Source organism: Gymnoscopelus braueri, assembly GCF_963280865.1.
Source record: "Gymnoscopelus braueri genome assembly, chromosome: 20".
NCBI lineage: Eukaryota > Metazoa > Chordata > Actinopteri > Myctophiformes > Myctophidae > Gymnoscopelus > Gymnoscopelus braueri.
This window is the reverse complement of record NC_137622.1, coordinates 12,810,513-12,830,002: the sequence shown is the minus strand read 5'-3', so window position 1 is coordinate 12,830,002 and position 19,490 is coordinate 12,810,513. Positions and strand designations below refer to the sequence as shown.

At 38.9% G+C, this 19,490-nt stretch overlaps 1 protein-coding gene across 2 annotated transcripts in view; it reads right to left on the bottom strand.

The window, feature by feature from the left end:
* Nucleotides 1-19,490, bottom strand: part of etfdh (electron transfer flavoprotein dehydrogenase) — a 22,804-nt gene extending 3,314 nt beyond the window's left edge. For both annotated transcript variants that reach the window (XR_013932294.1, XM_080416853.1), the window contains exons 1-11: nt 19,334-19,490; nt 14,452-14,610; nt 12,028-12,257; nt 11,542-11,623; nt 5,697-5,815; nt 5,241-5,318; nt 3,948-4,094; nt 3,363-3,503; nt 2,342-2,485; nt 1,478-1,646; nt 274-456 (exon numbers count right to left, since the gene is read on the bottom strand). Coding sequence is in view for 1 of the 2 variants with exons in the window: in XM_080416853.1 (XP_080272979.1) it covers nt 274-456; nt 1,478-1,646; nt 2,342-2,485; nt 3,363-3,503; nt 3,948-4,094; nt 5,241-5,318; nt 5,697-5,815; nt 11,542-11,623; nt 12,028-12,257; nt 14,452-14,610; nt 19,334-19,364 (1,483 nt within the window). In the remaining variant the exon portion in view is untranslated. The remainder of the gene's footprint in view (nt 1-273; nt 457-1,477; nt 1,647-2,341; nt 2,486-3,362; nt 3,504-3,947; nt 4,095-5,240; nt 5,319-5,696; nt 5,816-11,541; nt 11,624-12,027; nt 12,258-14,451; nt 14,611-19,333) is intronic.

The following is a 19,490-nucleotide window of genomic DNA, read 5'->3' as shown; positions in this document are numbered from 1 at the left end:
AAAGTACATAATGCTTTGCTCCAAGGTTACATGATTATGTCTGTCCATTAAAATCTCTGGCTTTGACCCGTGCGATGTTTACTATTGGTTGTATCGGGTAAATGTAAGAATCATCTAAAAGCTGTAGCCAGATTTTTTTTCCATTTCTTTCTGTTAATCTTTAGGGCAGAAAAATTGCTTGATTTGAATATTTCTAACAGTAATTAATCCTAAGTGTTTCAGTGAATTGAAGGAGACGGGGGGGGGGGACGGGGGACGGGGGTATTTATTCACCACAGTGTTTGAGTGTCCAGGGCTCTTTTCCTCTTAAGATCCAGTAGAAGACTCCAGTATAGACGATCCCTCCGTACAGACCAAAGTAGTTGTGGAAGGATGGTCTGATGTTCCTTACAGCCTGCAGCTCCTTCCACATCCACGAATTCTGGATGTTCTCAGTGTACTCCGCAACATGGAGACCTGGGCAGGTCAAACGGTGACACTAGAATTGAGGTCCTTTTGTCTACGGCATTAATTTATCCATTTAAACCGGGAAAGAATTTAAAGATTTCTTTGGCTAATCAAAAATAGCAGATACACAAGCTCATAGCACTGCACCGAGTGCTGCGCTACGGAGCTTGTAGATCTGCTATTTTTGAAAAATCGTGAACATTTGTGCAACTCTTTGAATATATACAGTATATGTTTTAAAGCAAACATTTGTAACTCCGACATCATATTTTGAGATGGGGGTCCGCTGGCCAAGTACATATCATTTTGGGTTAGAATTTAGAAGACATTTGTAGAATCCCCCAGAAGCAAAGATTTGAGTTAAAAAATGTTTGCTTTTAAAAAATATATATATTCAAAGATTTGCACAAATGTTCACGATTAAAAAAAAAATAGCAGATCTACAAGCTCATAGCTATGAGCTTGCAGATCCGCTATTTCTGAATAGTCAAAGAAATCTTAAAATGACACGGATGCTTCCCCGGTCTTAATGGGTTAAAAAGGTATGTTATGATCATGTTAAATAGCTCAATATTCTGATAGTAATCATTGTTGGAGGGTTTGTTTTCAGGTCGGGATACCAGTTTTATCCAATCAGGAGAGAGCACCCATACAGGATACAGGATAAATAAGTGAAGTAATGACGCAAAGAAATGAGCCGACACAATTGGACCTGGAACACTATAAATTTTAAACTGATTAATGGGCATTCTTTCCTGATTGGCAACCCACATAAAAAAAATATGTTCTGTTTAATTAAGAGCTGGAGAGAGGGTGACCCCAGTTACTGAACGAAATACTCTATAGCAATGATTGCAATCAGAATATAGAGCTTTAATCTGTTAACACATTTAATAAAATAAAAAGAAAAAGCTCTTCTTTTGTGTGACGCTGTATGATCAAGTAGGCCAAAAAAAACACAAAAAAGTTAGAATATGGAGAAAGAAGAGGTTTCTGCCCGACAGCAACGATATAGTGATATTTTTCATACCCGCCGTCTCTGACTGGAGATCCTCTGCGATGAGTTTAGGGAAGCAGGCCTCGGCAGCCACCATGCCGCTCTTCATGGCCGTGTGGGTTCCTTTGATCTTTGGAACGTTCATGAAGCCAGGGCTGCAGCCAATCAGCAGGCCTCCAGGAAACGTCAGCTTTGGGAGAGACTGGAGAGCAACGCAACATTCTTAAAAATATCACTTATGCTTTATTAGTGCAGTCAACAGTAGGCATGTAACGGTTTATCGTAAATCGATTAAAATCGTTTGAAACTGGTGACAATTTAAATCAATTTGATAAAGAACAGCAGAAAAAAATAAGAAAATACAGGATCTTTGTAAGAGAATTGATTTAAAAAAAGGTTTTCAGTCATTTGCTACTGTATTGAAAAGAGGATAAGAGAAAACTAATTATTGTAAAAAAATACTGCATTGTAAAAAACTACTGCATTCGGGGAAAAAAAGCATTTGTCTGGAAACTAATTTTGTGTTTAAAAAATCTTGAAGAATCGTATTGTGAACCTAGTATCGTGATTCGAATTGTATCGTGAGTTGAGTGAATCGTTACATGCCTAGTCAACAGACAATATGATAGATAGATTTTAATACACAATATGAAACCGAAAATATTTTGAAGCTTATGCTGCAAAACACACACACACACACACACACACACACACACACACACACACACACACACACACACACACACACACACACACACACACACACACACACACACACACACACACACACACACACACACACACAGAGGATGGGGGAGAGTACACGGTTAGCCATGTATATCGCTGAAAATGTAAAAACACAATATTTTATACAATACACATGAACAGTGCCCTGACCTGGAAGCCTCCCTCGTTGAGGGCTCTGGCACCGTATGCGATCCTCTCTCCTCCTTCCAGCGTTGGGGACACAGACGGGTGGTGCTTCCAGCGTTGGAACTCCCTGAAGGGGCTGAGGTAGGGGTTGGTATAGTCCAACCCGACCTGGCACCACAGACACAAAAAACACCTTGTTAATCACTTAACCCATTAAGACCTGAGGCCAATTCTACAAATGCCTTCTAAAATTCGGTAGTTCTGAAACCCCCCAAAAAAGGAACCCCAAATTGAAATATATTTGGCCGTGGACCCCCCCCCCCCCCCATCTGAAAATGAAAAAATGTTTCTTTAGAAGAGATGATTTGTGTTAAAAAAAAAAAATCAAAATTATTCAAACTTTTTCAAACCCAGCTGGAGATTGTGTATGTGAGATAGCTGGACTTGTCTCATGGCACACCGTTCGAGGACCACTGCTCTTGTGTGTGCAGATAATATCTAGGGGGCATGAATAAATACATTTTGATTTTTACCATAGTCCAATGGCAAAAAAGTAGCTGCAACGAGACTGAAACGAGTAGTTCACCCAAACAATGATTTATTTTCTATGAATTGCACACCCTATGAAGCCTTGAATTCGTTCACCCAAACAATGAATTATTTTCTATCAATTACACACCCCATGAAGCCTTGAATTCATGGAGATTTTTTTGTTTTTGTCACATTCCTAAGCCAATAACTACTCCTTTAAGTTTTAAATAGTTACAGAATAAAGCTCTTGAATAATTTTTTGCCCCCCCATTGTTTTTCAAAACCAAGCTCAACCGCGCAAGAAGGAACATAACTTGAAATATTAACCACTAAAACCCTATACTTCTTCAAAAATTGAATAGCGATAATAGCCAATCTACAAGATCACAATGCGATGCCCTGTGAGCTTGTAGATCTGCTATCTTAGCTCATTTAGAAAATGTTTCCTTAAAAGGACATGCCCAAATTAGGGAGACCAGATGTAAAACGGTTAAATCCATGAGGTCCAACTCACCACAAAGCCCAGAGCCACCAGGGGCTCTCCTTCATTGAGGTGGTACAGAAAGGAGCCTCCATATGTGTTTCTGTTCAGAGGCCAACCCACGGAATGTTCCACTCTGCCCGGCCTCCACTTCTTCTCATCGATCATCCACAACTAAACAATGAACACCCACAGTAACTCATTTGTACCACACACACACACACACACCTACCTATGAGAGTGATATAAACTTTACATTCTATGGAAAAACTCAATTTGAGAGTGTAGTTAACCCATTGAACCCAAGACCTGAGGCCGATTCTACATCAGCGGTTCTCAAACTTTTTCATGTCAAGGACCCCCAAAATTATAGGTATTTGGCCGCAGACCCCCATCTCAAAATATGTTGTTGCAGTGACCCCCAGAAGCAAAAAATGTAGTTTTAAATGTTCGCTTTAAAAATATATCTACAAGCACTATAAGCTTGTAGATCTGCTATTTTTGAATAGCCAAAGAAATTAAAAAAATGACACAGATATGTTCCCGGTCTTGGGTTAATGATAACTGACATGTCAAATGGAACATCGTTTCATCAGAAACGTTGTGATGGAGATGCACCTCTTTCAGACCGATGGCATACGTCTGTGGTTCACAGTTCTCTCTCAGGTTGAACTGCTTGTATAGCTGCTTGGCCAGGTGTCCGTGGCAACCCTCCCCAAACAGTGTTACTTTAGCGTGTAGCTCCATGCCTCTCTCAAACACATCCTGAAAACAACCAGAAGACAGTGGATATTGCACATAGGCTCACATTCAACCACAGACCTGAATTATCTTTAACAGTTTTTTTATTTCTTTGTCGTAAACATACAAATCTGCAACAATTTATTTTTGTAATAAACATACAAATCTGTAACAATAAAAATGAAAAATACAATAAAAGATACAAAATATACATTTATATGTTTTTGAAACAATGATCTTGTTATGTAAAATTCACAAATGTTTTTGGAAAAAAATAAAGAGAGAAAAAGAGGGAAAGAGAGAAGGTCTGAGTAAAATTAGTACAGGAAAATAAAATAAAAAAGAAAGAGGAAGAAGAGAGGGAAGGGAAGGAGGGAAAGGGGAACCCTGCTGAATTATCCAGTAGTTTTCAAATCTGTATTTCTTTTCTATAATTTTCCTCCATGTTTAACCGTTACGAAATCAATGGAATAGTCTAGTCATCTCTCTGAATGCCATCCGAGTTATTGTTTAATCCAAAACACTTACATCAAGAGGTTTAGTGCATTAACATGGTAACTTATCAAAACCAAATTCTACAAAGTGTTTTATTACCGTAATTTCCGGACTATAAAGCGCACCTAATAAGCCGCACCAGCCAAATTTAGGGAAAAAAACAAATGTGTACATATACAAGCCGCACTGGACTATAAACCGCAGGTGTAAAATCCATAGATTTAGAAGGTCCCCTAGTGGCCGTTAGCTGTACAAATCCATAGATTAGCCGCACCATTGCATAGGCCGGGGGCAGGGTTCAAAGCATGGGAAAAAAGTAGCGGCTTATAGTCCGGAAATTACGGTACATGAATAATCTGTTTTGTGTGGATATGCTATGCGTCTGTATATAGCTGACACAGGGCTCCCTCGTAGAAGAGAGCTTGTACTGGATTTTTGTCCGTATAAATAAAGGTTTGTTATACCAGTTAACCTGTAAATTCCCTTGCAGTGAAAAATATGCCAGCACAGACAAACAAAGACAGACATAACAACCAGTGTGGGTCTCAACTGGTTTCATGCTGGATCCTGAATTTTGCATTGACTAATAAGTCAGTACCCAGGACTATTGAATAATATGAATATGTTCAATGTGTACAGACAGATTTAACCAACCATGTGAATGTGAGACAGTACCTTTGGCGAGCCGTCCTTGGCAATCCCCACATCATTGGTGGCAATTCCTTTGACACTGCCGTCTTCATGAAACAAAACCTGAACAAAAGACAAGCTTCATTAAAGCTACAACCCATAACTTTTTGTGTGTGAATAAAACGTTATTTACAAATATAACTAACACAACTGCAGTGGTACTTGGAGGTGATCTCCCTGCTCTACTACTGAGACATTTTGATCCTGTTCTCTTTTATGATGTTTTTACATGAGATGCATTATCCAAAAATACCATAGTTAGTTTGAACATAAAAAATAAAAATAAATAGCGAAAATAGCTAAAATAGTTGATCTACAAGCTCACAACGTGTCACAACGGAAATGGGGATTAAGTGGTAACTTTTTTTGACATCCTCTATTTCCCCCCCCCCCTAAATGACTCATCGGTGTCGGACATGTAGTTAAGGTTCCAGGATTTACCTCGGATGCAGCGTATCCAGGGTACAGCTCTACTCCCAGCTCCTCCGCCTGCTCACCCAGCCAACGCACAAAGTTCCCCAGCCTCACAATGTAGTTTCCATGGTTATTCATGGGCAAACCTGACACACAGTAAGGGGAATAGGGTCACAGAATTATAAACCTGACTAACAGTACATGAATAGAGTCAAAGTATTATAATCCTGGCACACAGCAGAGGAATAGAGTCACAATACTATATAAAAGCATGGCTAACTAAGCAACTAATCTCAGGAACTGGGGGGGGAGGGGTACTCATTTCAGGTTTCAACTACTTTACTTGTTGCAGTGCGTACCCTTGTTTGTATACAGAATACGGAAATGACCGGATATCCTTCTCATTTACTACTCATTTTCAAAGCTACTGAATTACAGAAGGGTAGGTGGAAGTATTTGTCTTGAAAGACAACTACATCATCATACATACAAGAAAATTTGTATTAATAAGAATACATTTTTGTAGTGTTGAATTGGTGGGTTGGATAATACACTTTATATTCGCTGAAGGATTAACACATAAGCATAAACTTTTAAGTGAAATAAAGTACCATAATTACAAAGCTACAAAGTGCCTGTGTGATTTTCCTGGAACTCTGATTTTAAGATACTGTCTGTACTTTTAGAAGGAAGGCCGATGCACACCTCAAAAGGTTGGTGACAGGTGCGTAGGACAAAAGGTGCAAATGTTCAAAAGGGGATCTTTGATAATAAAATGATAAAGGTCCCGCACACTGTCTGGAACTTGCAAAAACATTGCTCTTAATTAAATCGACCTTTCGGTCCAACGACCAAAAGCGTCGATTTAATTAAAGAGCAATGTTTTTGCAAGTTCCAGACAGTGTGCGGGACCTTTTTCTTTGATTTTATTATCAGAGACCTCCTTTTGAAGATACTGTATGTAAAAAGGCGGCTATGACTGAAATTATGTACCCGCCATATCACTGTCTTTTTCAGTATTCCCTGTTTCATCTCATGTGCCTGGAGTAATAAACTCTGAGATGAGTAGCTAGAGGCTCTACCTGAGCCACTTTCTGCTGCTGTTTGATAAGAAATGTTACATGAGATTTCTGTTGTGTTGACCTTTGCACTGCCTGTTATGTGCTATTTGTAGTGAAGGCGTTGCTGCTCTGAAAACTCATTTGACCTTTTATTATCATTCAAAGTTGTTCTGGATCAAGGCCATTAACAGCCTGTGATGGCTGGAAGGCTTGATGACTGGATATAGTGTTCCGACCCAGAGACATATCCCTCTCTGCTCAGTTTCCTGTATCTCTACTATATTATATACAAAGTATACTGTATCTATTCTATATACAGTACTGTCTAATCAGATAGATGCTAGGCTCTCTATATCCGATCATCTACCGGTGTACTCCAATGTAAAAAGTAACAATAATGTAATTGTTCCACACTAATGTACACCAGAAAAACGTGTGTATAACATATATATCGGGATCAGACAAACCAAAACAAAACAAAAACAAAGCACAACTCATCTGCTGTCGTCACTCGAGTCGTCAGTGAGCACTGAGCAGCATGTATGTGTTTATATGCCGAAGTCACCTCCTGGTATAACCCATTTAAGACATGAGGCCGATTCTGCAAATGCCTTCTAAAATCAGTAGTTCTCACACTTTCAAGATTTTTCAAAAATGTTCAAAAATAGCAGATGTACAAGCCTGCAGCGCGGCACGAAGTGTCGCGCTGTGAGCTTGTATATCGGCTATTTTTGAATAGCCAACGCTAAAATCTAAAACGGCATAGACGCCTTCCCTTTTTTAACGGGATAATGAAGTGAATAAACAGCCTTCCCGGTTTTAACGGGATTATGAAGTGAATAAACAACACAAAACACACATTCACATGTTCAGTTGACGGAGTCTGTGTTGTGGTGTTGTTTGACAAACAGCTACAGCACATACAGAGCACATTCAGAGCAACATAATATTTGTTTGTGTCATTAGTTTGCCAAGAACATTTTGAATTTGCACAATGCATGATTTTGGCCATCTTAAGGATGATTTATACTATTTGGTTGCATGCCGGTGTGGCACACCGAAGATAGGACATCTACAAGCTTGTAGATCTGTTATTTTAACTAACGTTGCACGCAAATCAAGGGTTACATATTCACTACATGTCACACTGCAATGGGGGAAAAGGTTAAATAAGGCCTTGTCAGACTGAGTTTAACTGAGTCTACATGTCAAACTGTGAGGCAATGTTTTCCCAAAACAAAACAATATTTTGATCCACGACTACTGTATTGGCTTGCCAGAAGGGGATAACAACAACTCCAGAAAAAGCTGATAATATCTCCTGCCATTCTTCATAGTCAGGGAATATTATCAGAATAATGTCATATCTAGGAATAAATTCCTTACCAAGAAATTTCTTCAACAATGTGTTTGTAAAGGTGTCTAGTAACACATCTCACAAAGACTGAAATGCAGTTTCCCTAGGGGAATTTTTGACAGCTGCTGAAAGTTGGGGTACCCACCATAACCTTATGTGGGAAAAAAAATGTAAATTTAATTCTGTTTTAATTAGCATGTGAGGGGTCAAACTAGGGTGTTTTTATGGTTTATGGTTTTTGCTCCAAAACCACTCCTTGGGCTAAAAACGGCCCAATCTCAATGAGCTTTTTACACAAAGAAATTACCTGGAAAAGGTTGGCTATGGCCGTTTTTAGCCAAAGGAGTGGTTTTGGTGCAAAACAAATGCTTGCAATGGATTCAGAATCATAAAAACACCCTAGTTTGACCCCTCACATGCTACTTAAAACAGAATTAAATTTAGATTTTTTTCCCCGCATAAGGTTATGGTGGGTACCCCAACTTTCAGCAGCTGTCAAAAATTCCCCTAGGGAAACTGCATTTCAGTCTTTATGAGATGTGCTACTAGACACTTTTACAAACACATTGGTGAAGAAATTTCTTGGTATGGAATTTATTCCCAGATTTTTTAAATATCCCCTGACTATCAGGAAATATTCTGCAGTAGGCTTGGGCATTATGAATAGATCCCGATGGAATTATTTTCAGCTCAATCCATAAGGACAGCGTCTGTATTTGTATTAAATTCAATATATTCATGATTTACTATCTAGGAGCGTTGACGCCCCTAGATAGGGATGGGGAATCATGAATATGGACCCAGACACAGCTGTAAAAGGTCTGTCGAGGCGTAACTCTGGGAAAGAGGAACATCTTGGAAGGAAGCAGAGATCGCCCAAGACCGAACCAGCTGGAAGAAACTCATGAATGACCTATGCACCCCAAAAAGCAAAAGGGTTTAAAAATAAAATAATCATGAATATATTTTCTTACTTTATCTTGAGATGACTTCTTCCAACTACTATAGCAGTTTTTTTTGCCAGATAAGTTTTGATTGATTGAACACTTTTTTGAACATTAATTCAAAAGGATAAAAGCACAGAAAAAACTAAAGGCTTGTTTCCATTGTGGTTCTTTTTAGGGAAGGGATGCAGGGGGCAACAACACAAAAACAAGAAAAAACATAGGAGACCAGACAATCACTGTGGGAGATTCTTAAATGGCACATTTTCTAGCACATTATAGTTTGTATCCTGCAACCATTGAATTTGTTTTCGGATGTGTGTGCATTATCCTGGACTGTGGCTAGGAGTAAATCCCTTTAAAATGCATACTCCCACACTTTCTCAGCATAATTAATCAATGTCTCGGTCACATTGGGATCTTCAGAACTAAGTATTTAAACCCAGCAAGACTTGTGGAAGTAGGCTAATTGCATATTAGACAAACAGCATACAGTATATGCTACAATGACTATCACCAGAAGCTCAGCCTTTTCCTTTTCTTTTCTTTCTTTACACAAATGTCATATACCACCTGAATGTTATTAAGGTATGAAGAAATAGATACTAGATAATCTGGTCAGCACATAGACTAGTACAGTGGTTCTCAACCTGTGGGTAGGGACCGAGAGGGGGGTCCCCACATAATCTTTTCTTTTTTGCGGGGGGGGGTCCCCAGATGACACTGAAGTGACAATTTAAGTAACCTTTTTAATACCCCCCAAAAAAAGAAAAGCTAAGAAAAAAGACCATTACTGCATCAAAAGTAAACAACAGACTATGCTATAAAAACTTGTCAAACATTGGCCAAATTGAATAAGAAAGGTGAAAATTGTGGAAATCTACAAGCTTACAACGCCTAGATCGGCTATTTTCACAATATTTATCTGTGGAACCGAGTCAAACTAAATGTAATGCCTCAACTCCTACATTCCGGGTGGGGCTGGACTAGTAAATAGTGATTAATTCCCTGTGCTTTAACACATGAAACCTGTAAAACCGCCACAATATTATTTTCCAGTTTCTCTTCTCTAATCACAGAAAATGACATTCCCTTTGTTTACGTGTTGTTAGCTGTTATATAACAGTCTCACATTGACTAGCACCAGCCACACTGCACGAAGACGGCCCAGCATTTCAGACACTGCCAGACCTCCGTTCAAAGTCAATGACGCTGTGGATTGGTTGGCAGATGGCCGTCATTGTCCTCGTCACACTGAGCGACACTTTATGCCATGTTCATAACACGATGTGGAAATTATGTCTGGGAGGAAGGACTCTATGCTGGCCGATATCATAGTCTATAGTCATTAGTCATCTTAACATACTGTACATGTAATTTGTGCAGGAGAAAGTGCAAACAAGTTGAAACCCTGGACCTTCTTGCTGTGAGGTAACAGTGCCAAGTGCTGAGCCACCAGGCCACAGCTACTAAACATTATTTATAACTTTATGTCCTATTGCTGATAACTTATTAACAAGCTAATTATAAACACATACTATTAAAGCTCTAACCAATTTAAAAACAGATAGAAAACAACAATAAGCACATAAATAAATACAACACAGCTATGAGTCAGAATGAACCACTAAAAAGGTGGGGAAAGTGATTTTCCTTGGTTAAGATAAGTGTTAAATAGCTCTGTCTGTATTCTGATAGTACTTAGTAAAAAGAGAAGGAAAAAAAGACGGGCTGCAGGGATCAGTCAGTGGCATATGAACAAAAAAGGGTTTAAAAAAAGGAAAATAATGCCAAGGCACTCAGTCTTTGATGAAAAGATATATAGGATTTATTTTAAGCAAGGCAACAAAGTATGACCAATAATTTGATGCCTTGCTCAAAATAAATCCTATATATTTTTTCATCAAAGACGGAGTGCCTTGGCATTCCTTTCTTTGCAAGTCTGCAGTCCACACCATTTGGGAGTTAAGCAGTACTTATTTTAAAACCCTTTTTTGTTCATAAGTACTCAGAGAGTTTGTTCAGTAACAGGAGTCTCCATTTCTCTCCATCTCCTTATTAAAATATTCAGGTCAGGATACCAATTTTATCCAATCAGGATAGAGATACAGATTAAACAAGTGAAATTTGAAGTGATGACACAAAGAAATGAGTAGACAAAAGTGGAACACTATAAAACATTAAGCTGATAAATGGGTACTCTCTCCTGATTGGGTGACATTTTGCAACCCACCTGATTTTTTTTCCTGTTTATTGAAGAGACGGGAGACGCCTGTTACTGGACAAACACTTTATAGCAATGATTACTATCATAAAATAGTGCTTTAACCTTTAAACAAAAAGTAAAAAAAATATCAATTACCCTACCTTTAAGACCTATAGACTTTGTCATATGATGATATAGCGAAAATAGCCGATCTACAAGCTCACGAGATGCAAAGGCTTATTCAGATAAAATGTATAATGCAAGTTAAAAAACAAAAGATAGATATATTTGATTGAGTTATTACCAGGCAGCAAGGGGATAGGGATCCTGTATTTTTCTGTCAGGATGCCGAAGACGTCCTCCTTCACTAGGGTGTGTAGAGGAGCCTGGAGTGAGAAAACACTGATTAACATATTGTTAATCTGTTCTGGTCACGCTCACCATCTCTCTAACATGCACACACTAGGGCTGAATGGGAAAATGGACATTGTAATATCTTTGTGTGTGTGTGTGTGTGTGTGTGTGTAAAGCCTTGATTTGTGCTGATCACAAGTGTATCACATGATGAATCCCACATATATTCCACATCCTACAATGTAAGTGATTGGCATGTGTACATTGTGATGTAGATGATAATTACACACACACACACACACACACACACACACACACACACACACACACACACACACACACACACACACACACACACACACACACACACACACACACACACACACACACACACACACACACACACACACACACACACACACACACACGAACTCACTCCTCTCTCCTTCCAGTCAGGGAACAGTTCGTTGAGTGCCGTGGGCTCTAGACAGGCTCCTGACAGGGTGTGGGCTCCGATCTGGGAGGCTTTCTCCACCAGACACACTCTCAACTCTTTGTCGTGCTCATTAGCCAGCTGTTTCAGTCGAATGGCCGCCGACAGGCCAGCTGGGCCTCCACCTACAATCACTACATCGGCTTCATCAGCAAACCTTTCCATCTCTACGCCTGGAGAAAGACCAAGGCAGGGACCAAATTATCATCAAGTAGAGCACATCATTATCCCAGATGTCAGTTCAATATTTTCGATTGCACAATTGTAATAATGGCTCCACACAGACGACGTTCCAACTTCACCTCGCTAAAAGACATCAGTGGAGTAAGTGCAGTGCGCTTGAGATTGACTGCGCTTCAATCGGCTGTTAACGTTAGACGTAGCTCATTCAATACGCGAGAACAGACAATATGGATTTTTGAGCGTCATTACAACGTCTCATTTTAGAACCGAAGGTTAAAGAGTTCCGGGCGGCAGTGGTGGAAAGTAACTAAGTACATTTACTCAAGTACTGTACTTAAGAACAATTTTCAGGTATTTTTAGGCGTATTTCCAATATTCAATACATAAATATTGTACTTTTACTCAACTACAATTATTTGAAAACTTTAGTTACTAGTTACTTTGCAGATATAAATCATATTATAAAACATAATTTCAGCACTTTCGCCCTATTTCATACATAGGCCATTTGAAAATAGCAGATCTACAAGCTCACAACGCGTCGCAGCGCACCGCGTTGTGAGCTTGTAGATCTGCTATTTTCAAACATTTTAGTACTTTTACTTTTGGTACTTTAAGTATATTTTCATGCCAATACCTTTGTACTTTTACTCAAGTAACATTTCGAGCACAGGCCTTTTTGTGGTATTGCTACTTTAACTTAAAGTAATACTAGGTCACTTTAAAACAAAAACTAAAGTTAAATTGTATATCTTTTGTGAGTGGCAAATGTTTCACAACACCCACTCCATGAATTTCACCCCCGAAAGCCTTTTATTTATATATTTTCTATTGAACGGTGTCGGGGGAGACTCTCCCGCGAAAATGACGTCATCCGGACGGAAAATGCACCGGTTTCCTGTTTGGCCAGGAACTACCGCAGCGGTTTCCTGTTTGGCCAGGAACTACCGCGCTAATAACAAAAAGGAACCTCACGCTGATTTTAAGAGAATGTAGGATTGGAAGATCGGAAAACAACAGAAAAAGAATACACAGCTCATGGTAACTAACGCTCCACTGGCTAAGAGAAACGATCCGATGATAGTATAAAACAATTAAAAGAACGCTTTTTGAAACGCTTCCGGCTTCCGGTGAAAACAAATGGAATTCTGAGTAATCGAGGACTACGGAAAATTGTATGCAGTGACGGTAGTGACCAGCAGAGGTTCCTAAAAATCGTTATTTGTGAACCTGCATTGTACAACTTTAAGTAAAATATCTGGGTACTTCTTCCACCACTGCCGGGCGGACCTGTGCTGCCCTCAATTTGACAGTCGACCAGTAGGTGTCCTACCCCAAGGTCTACAGTGGAAGAGTGGGGAGACCACCGCCCACCACTGCAGATTTGATGGTTAAAATTGCATCAACATACACTACAATGAGAGTGGCGATAGTCACCCCCAAGGTATGGGTGACTATCGCCACTGTATGGGTGTTATATTTAATCATGTAATATTATATCATAATATAACATGTATGATGTGGTATGTTATAACACATAAAGTAGTGTAACAGGGGTACTATGTTAGAAATTATGCAAGGTATGGTATTGTTATATATAGTGCATTATATGATATGCTGTATATTATGTAGTGCATATCTAGTATAATATGGGGAAGCACACTTTAGTGTGTATAACGTATTATGCATATTGTATGCATATATATATTATATTTGTGTACATATATATGCATGAACGTATTTGTTTGTAGGTCTGTAGGTAACAATACATGGGTATATATACTGTATGTGCATATGGTATCACATTGTGATGATATACATTTATGATATATGAGAAGTAGGTATTTTGTATATCATTTTATATATATATATATTTTTTTTGATACATTCATGAGCATATCTATTCATTTGCTTTACATACAGAGTTGAACATGAAGTGTTTCTTTTTTTGATGAATTTTAGTATGCTTATGGCATAGCGGCCCGCGAGAAAGTATGAATTTGTGGAAAAGGGCTGAGAGTTAATACGTTTTGACTTCATCTCACTCCTTTTCAAATGTGTTTAATTGTTTTTTTTTGTTTTTTTATGTAATGCAATGGCTTGCTAAATTAATTAATTTTTCATTATATATTGTAAATAAACGACCAAATCAAATCAAATAATTATATAGTAGTCGTGACTTACCCTCCCATCGTGGGTCTTTCTCTCTGGGGTGGATTGTATAGTGTGTAGTAATGCGTGGTGCTTCAACCGCAGAGCAGGCCCGCCTGTGCAGCACGGTGTACAGCTGAGGTGCGGCATGGTCAGCCTGGCCAGTTTTCAAGGCCCTGATACACCTGCGGGCTGAAAGGACCATTCATTCATTTTATTCAACCATTATTTTGAATTCTCGGAGAGATCCTTGAGGTAGACCCTCATTTACAATGATGCCGAGATTATTACACACATAAATAACACCCTAACTTTTAAAAAACATGTGAAGAAAGAAAGTCACAAATACGATTAAATTCAACCTTCAAAATGTCAAACTAATTAGACCCTTCCTGACAGTTGGAGCTGCCAGATCGTATCTTCACTGTATGATCCTGTCACACATTGAATACTGTTTTACAAACTGGTCTTGCACAGGCGTGACGATTCTAAAACCCATTGAACAGCTCTACAAAAGTGTGCTCAAAGTGTTTGACAGGAAGCCTCACTCATATCATCATTGTAACATACTCCGGAGGCTCAATTTTTTTTAGCTTTGACAACTTCAACATTTTCAAATAGGTTGGGGTCATATACAAGACCCTACATGGTCTGTGCCCGCCCCCCCCTAAGTGAATTCATTAAAGGAAGCCTGAAAGAGGAATCAGTACCAGAGCAACCACTCGAGGAGATTGCGAAGTGCCGCACCGGCAAACAACTTTCGGTCAAAATGTCCTCTCAGTACAGGGTTGTGTCGCATGGAATGGCCTCCCTCTGCGTATAAGGGATCGTGCTACATTTCCATCTTTTAAATTAAATCTGAAAAGATGGTTGCTTGAAAACCAAAGCTGCAACCATTTGTGATCATGTTTTACCATTTGTGATCATGTTTTACCATTTGTGATCATGTTTAGGTTTATTTTTATGCTGTGTTCCCTATGTAATGTTATGTAAATGTATTCCACCGTTGGTCTGTATGTTTTTCTGATTTTATGTTTTGTATGAGGACTGCGGATGAAAATTAGCATCTTTGCCAAATACGGTGTATTTACGTCCATGTGACGTCCATTAATATGCTCTGTCCTGTCCAAATAAACAAATAAAGTAAAAAAAGTAAATAAACTAGAAAAAGTGCTCCTCGGAGCACAGGTCTCCACCAGGTCAGGTACGTTATTCTGGCCTCCTGGTGGCGCTATAATAGGCCAATGTGAAAAGGGTGCCAACCGTGCCATTTATTCTTGCATTGACACTGCATTCATGATTTGAGGCATTTTGTTCCAAAAATGTGTTTTGCTAAATTAGACCTGCTGGTGGCGCTATAACAGGCCAATGTGAGAAGGGTGGCATTTCTTCCTCGGCCTAGTGGGAATGTGCGTGTGAAATTTCACGGAAATCCCAAGCTGTGTGTATACTTTGAGGCTTTTTGTTCAAAACGGACCAATCCTGCAAACTTTGGTAGCCAACCTTAGGCAATGAGGATGGAATATGGGAAATCGGACAGATCCGTGTTGATCACATGACTATAGTGATACTGTGTACCGATTTGCATGACGTTTGGATAAAATTTGTAGGACTAATATAAAAAAATGGGTTTTGCCCAAATCGGCCTCCTGGTGGCGCTATAACAGGCCCATGTGAAAGATTTGGGGCAGAGGTTCTGAATTGGCATCCAGGGAGTGTGTGTGCACAGTTTCGGAGCGACCGGGCCAACGGTGCCGGAGATTAGCTGGTGACAGACGGACACACGGACGGACACACACACGGACGGACGGACAAGGGGTAAAACATACTCTCTCGCCATGCCTTCGGCCTGGCGGAGACAATAACATAAGAACAACAAAGAAAGACAATATGCTGACGGCAATAAAAAAGAATCAGTTTAAAAACAAACAGTTGCATAGAGGTAATGAACGATTATTAAGTTTAAGGCATTAAGACAGGGAAAGCATCCGTGTCATTTTAGATTTCTTTGGCTATTCAAAAATAGCAGATCTACAAGCAGATCTACAAGCAGATCTACAAGCTCGTAGATATGCTATTTTTGAAAAATCGTGAAAATGTGTGCAAATCTTTGAATATATACAGTCTTTTTGAAAGTGAACATTTAACTCAAATCTTTGCTTCTGGGGGGTCCCTGGAACAAAATATTTTGAGATGGGGGTCCGCGGCCAACTACATCATTTTGGGGGTCCTTGACATGAAAAAGGTTTGAGAACCACTGATATTATAGCAACATACGTTTTTTCAAAACACTTTTAGGATTTAGAAGACATTTGTAGAATCCCCAGAAGCAAAGATTTGAGTTAAAGGAGCTACACCATGAATTTAAAACAAATATTTGATATTTAATATCATATGGTGTATGTCCCTCAAGCCTTTTTCAAAAGGTTTGAGCCTAAATCATCACTCAGATATACTCATCCCAAGTCAATTGTCTCTGGCTTATACAGCGCTTTCAGCTGCAATACCAAAACGTCCTCTTGGGCAGGGGGGGGCTACTGAGCAATTCTGTCTGTTAATACAAAAAAATATTTTAAAAAATTATTAAAAAAAAGAAAAAAAAAAAGGAAAAATTCTGCATAAAAAGAAGCATCTAAGAAAAATACAAAATCGAAAAAAAAACACTTTGAACATTTTTTAACAATTCCACCAAGTGTTTGAGGTGCCTGTTTCACCCACTTCCGGGGGGCGGAGCCAAAATCCGAGCCCGAAGTATTTGTTCGTAGACCCCCACTTAGGGGGGGGTAGAAAAAGTTTCGGAGCGATTCGGGCACTTTTCATTTAACATTGGGTTTGCCATCAATAATGTTTGTGACATCATAAACATTTCCATTCTGAGATCGCCTGTTCAGACACGCCCATTCTGGAAATCCATGAAATGAGAAGGAATGACAGAATTTAAAAAAAAAACATTTTTTGTGGTACAAGAGACACTGGGGACCCCAAAAAATACAAAAAACCAAGAAAAAAGTGATTTTCATGGTGTAGACCCTTTAAAATGTTTTGCACAAATTTTCACCATTTTTCTAAAATAGCAGATCTACAAGCTCATAGTGCGGCACTCGGTGCCGCACTGTGAGCTTGTATATCTGCTATTTTTTGAATAGCCAAAGAAATCTAAAAATGACACAGATGCTTTTCCCGGTCTTAAATGGGTTAAGATCTTGTTGCAAGGAGGTTCCAAGAGAACCAGGTGCACCAATGCTGAAAGCAGTCTTTCAGATCTGGCTAAAGGAACCAGAAGGACTAGCCATTCGCTAGAGTGAGTTTAGAATTCCATTCAGCAGCACCAGGCAGTCAGTACCAGCACAGACAGGAGGGAATCTCATCATAACCAGTTCACACTCACTTTCTTGTTTGTAGACGCAAATACAAGATAAGCAAACCCACAAACTCCAACATGCTCCACACAACGATAAGTTAGTTGATCATTAACTTGCCTATCAAATAAATAAATAAAAGATTTAAGTAACACTGCAATGGAATAGTATTAGTGACATCACTAATCAAGAATCAGGAGGGGTTTATTTGCACTCATACAGGTACCAGCAGCGTAATACTGGTGTGGCATCAATTCATATCTCTGAGATTAGTGACATGACACATTATATCATTAATCTTCATGCAGAAAATGTGCGTCACCACAGTGTTAGACTTGGATCAAGAATATCATAGATGTATTTTATCAAGTCTGACTTTTACTTTCGTATCATAGATATAAAAATGTCAAAATCGATAAAATACATCTATGATACATCTATGAAAATTAGGCACACAAGTGTACCTAATTGTAGGTTGAGCTTTGACCATAGCAAGAAATCTTGGTGAATTGTTTTGAATTTAGTGGGCTTGGACACTCATAAGTAAATGTAAATCATTGCAAATTGTAAAAGCCTCCAATGTGTCTGACCCTGACTATTTTTAACTCTCCTATTCTTCACTGCTTTGCCAATGTAATTTATGTTATGTGACTGCCTCACTGGGCATCATAGTGTCATGTGTTGTGGATAGACCAACAGATAAACAAAGTCAGTTACCACACACATGAACAGTAGCATCTAAAGCTCGAAAACATGTACAGTTCAATGCAATAACGTTGTGACCTTGTAGATCTGCTATTTTCAAAGTATTTTTTATTCATTTTATACATTTGAAAACTTGTGAAATGGGACATTCTGCATAATGAGTACTTTTACTTTTGGTACTTTAAGTATATTTTGATGCCAATACTTTTGTACTTTTACTCAAGTAAATGCTCATTAGAACATCTAAGTGTTTTTTAAACTGGCATTAAACAGATAAAATAACAAAGACAAGGACATGATTGTGGTGGTGACCTATATATGGGTTCAACTTTACCCTACATCTTAGCTTGATGCTAACAAACATATGGAGATGTTGAGCTGAAACTGCTTTATGCTCCATCTTCAGCAAACACCAGTGTGTCTCAGAAATCCAACTTTAATATGTGCATTTTGCTGTTAACATGGTGAAAGTGTTGTGCATAATATTAAGTTATAATCCACTACAGTGTGATTCCTCAATTTGAGTTTCCAATGCATTTGGAAAGTAACACATGAGCTAGAAGCTCACGCGTAACACGAGAATTGGCAACCTATTGTATTGAATCGTGTGACTTCATGAAATCCCATAGTAGCTATTAGTGTACAACCTTATTGTACACTGCTTGTCAACCAGTGAACAATCTGCTATTTGCAAAGGATTTTTATACATTTGAAAAAAATTGACATTCTTCTGCATAATGAGTACTTGACTTAGTTACACAATTCGACACGTCACCAATGTCGGTGTAACCGCAAGCTCCTTGAACACAGTTTTAGCAGTAGCTTATAGCCTTAAATATTGGTTTACTTACCGTGAATTGAGTATCTGCTGGCAGGAAACATGATGTGAATCAGGTTGTTTGCTGGTGAACATTCACCAGCAAACAGTTGTTTTGGGTGTAAATACAGCAGACAGCTACTGTCAACGTTACGTATGGCTGCCCTGTTCAAGAGCCTGGCTGGAGATTG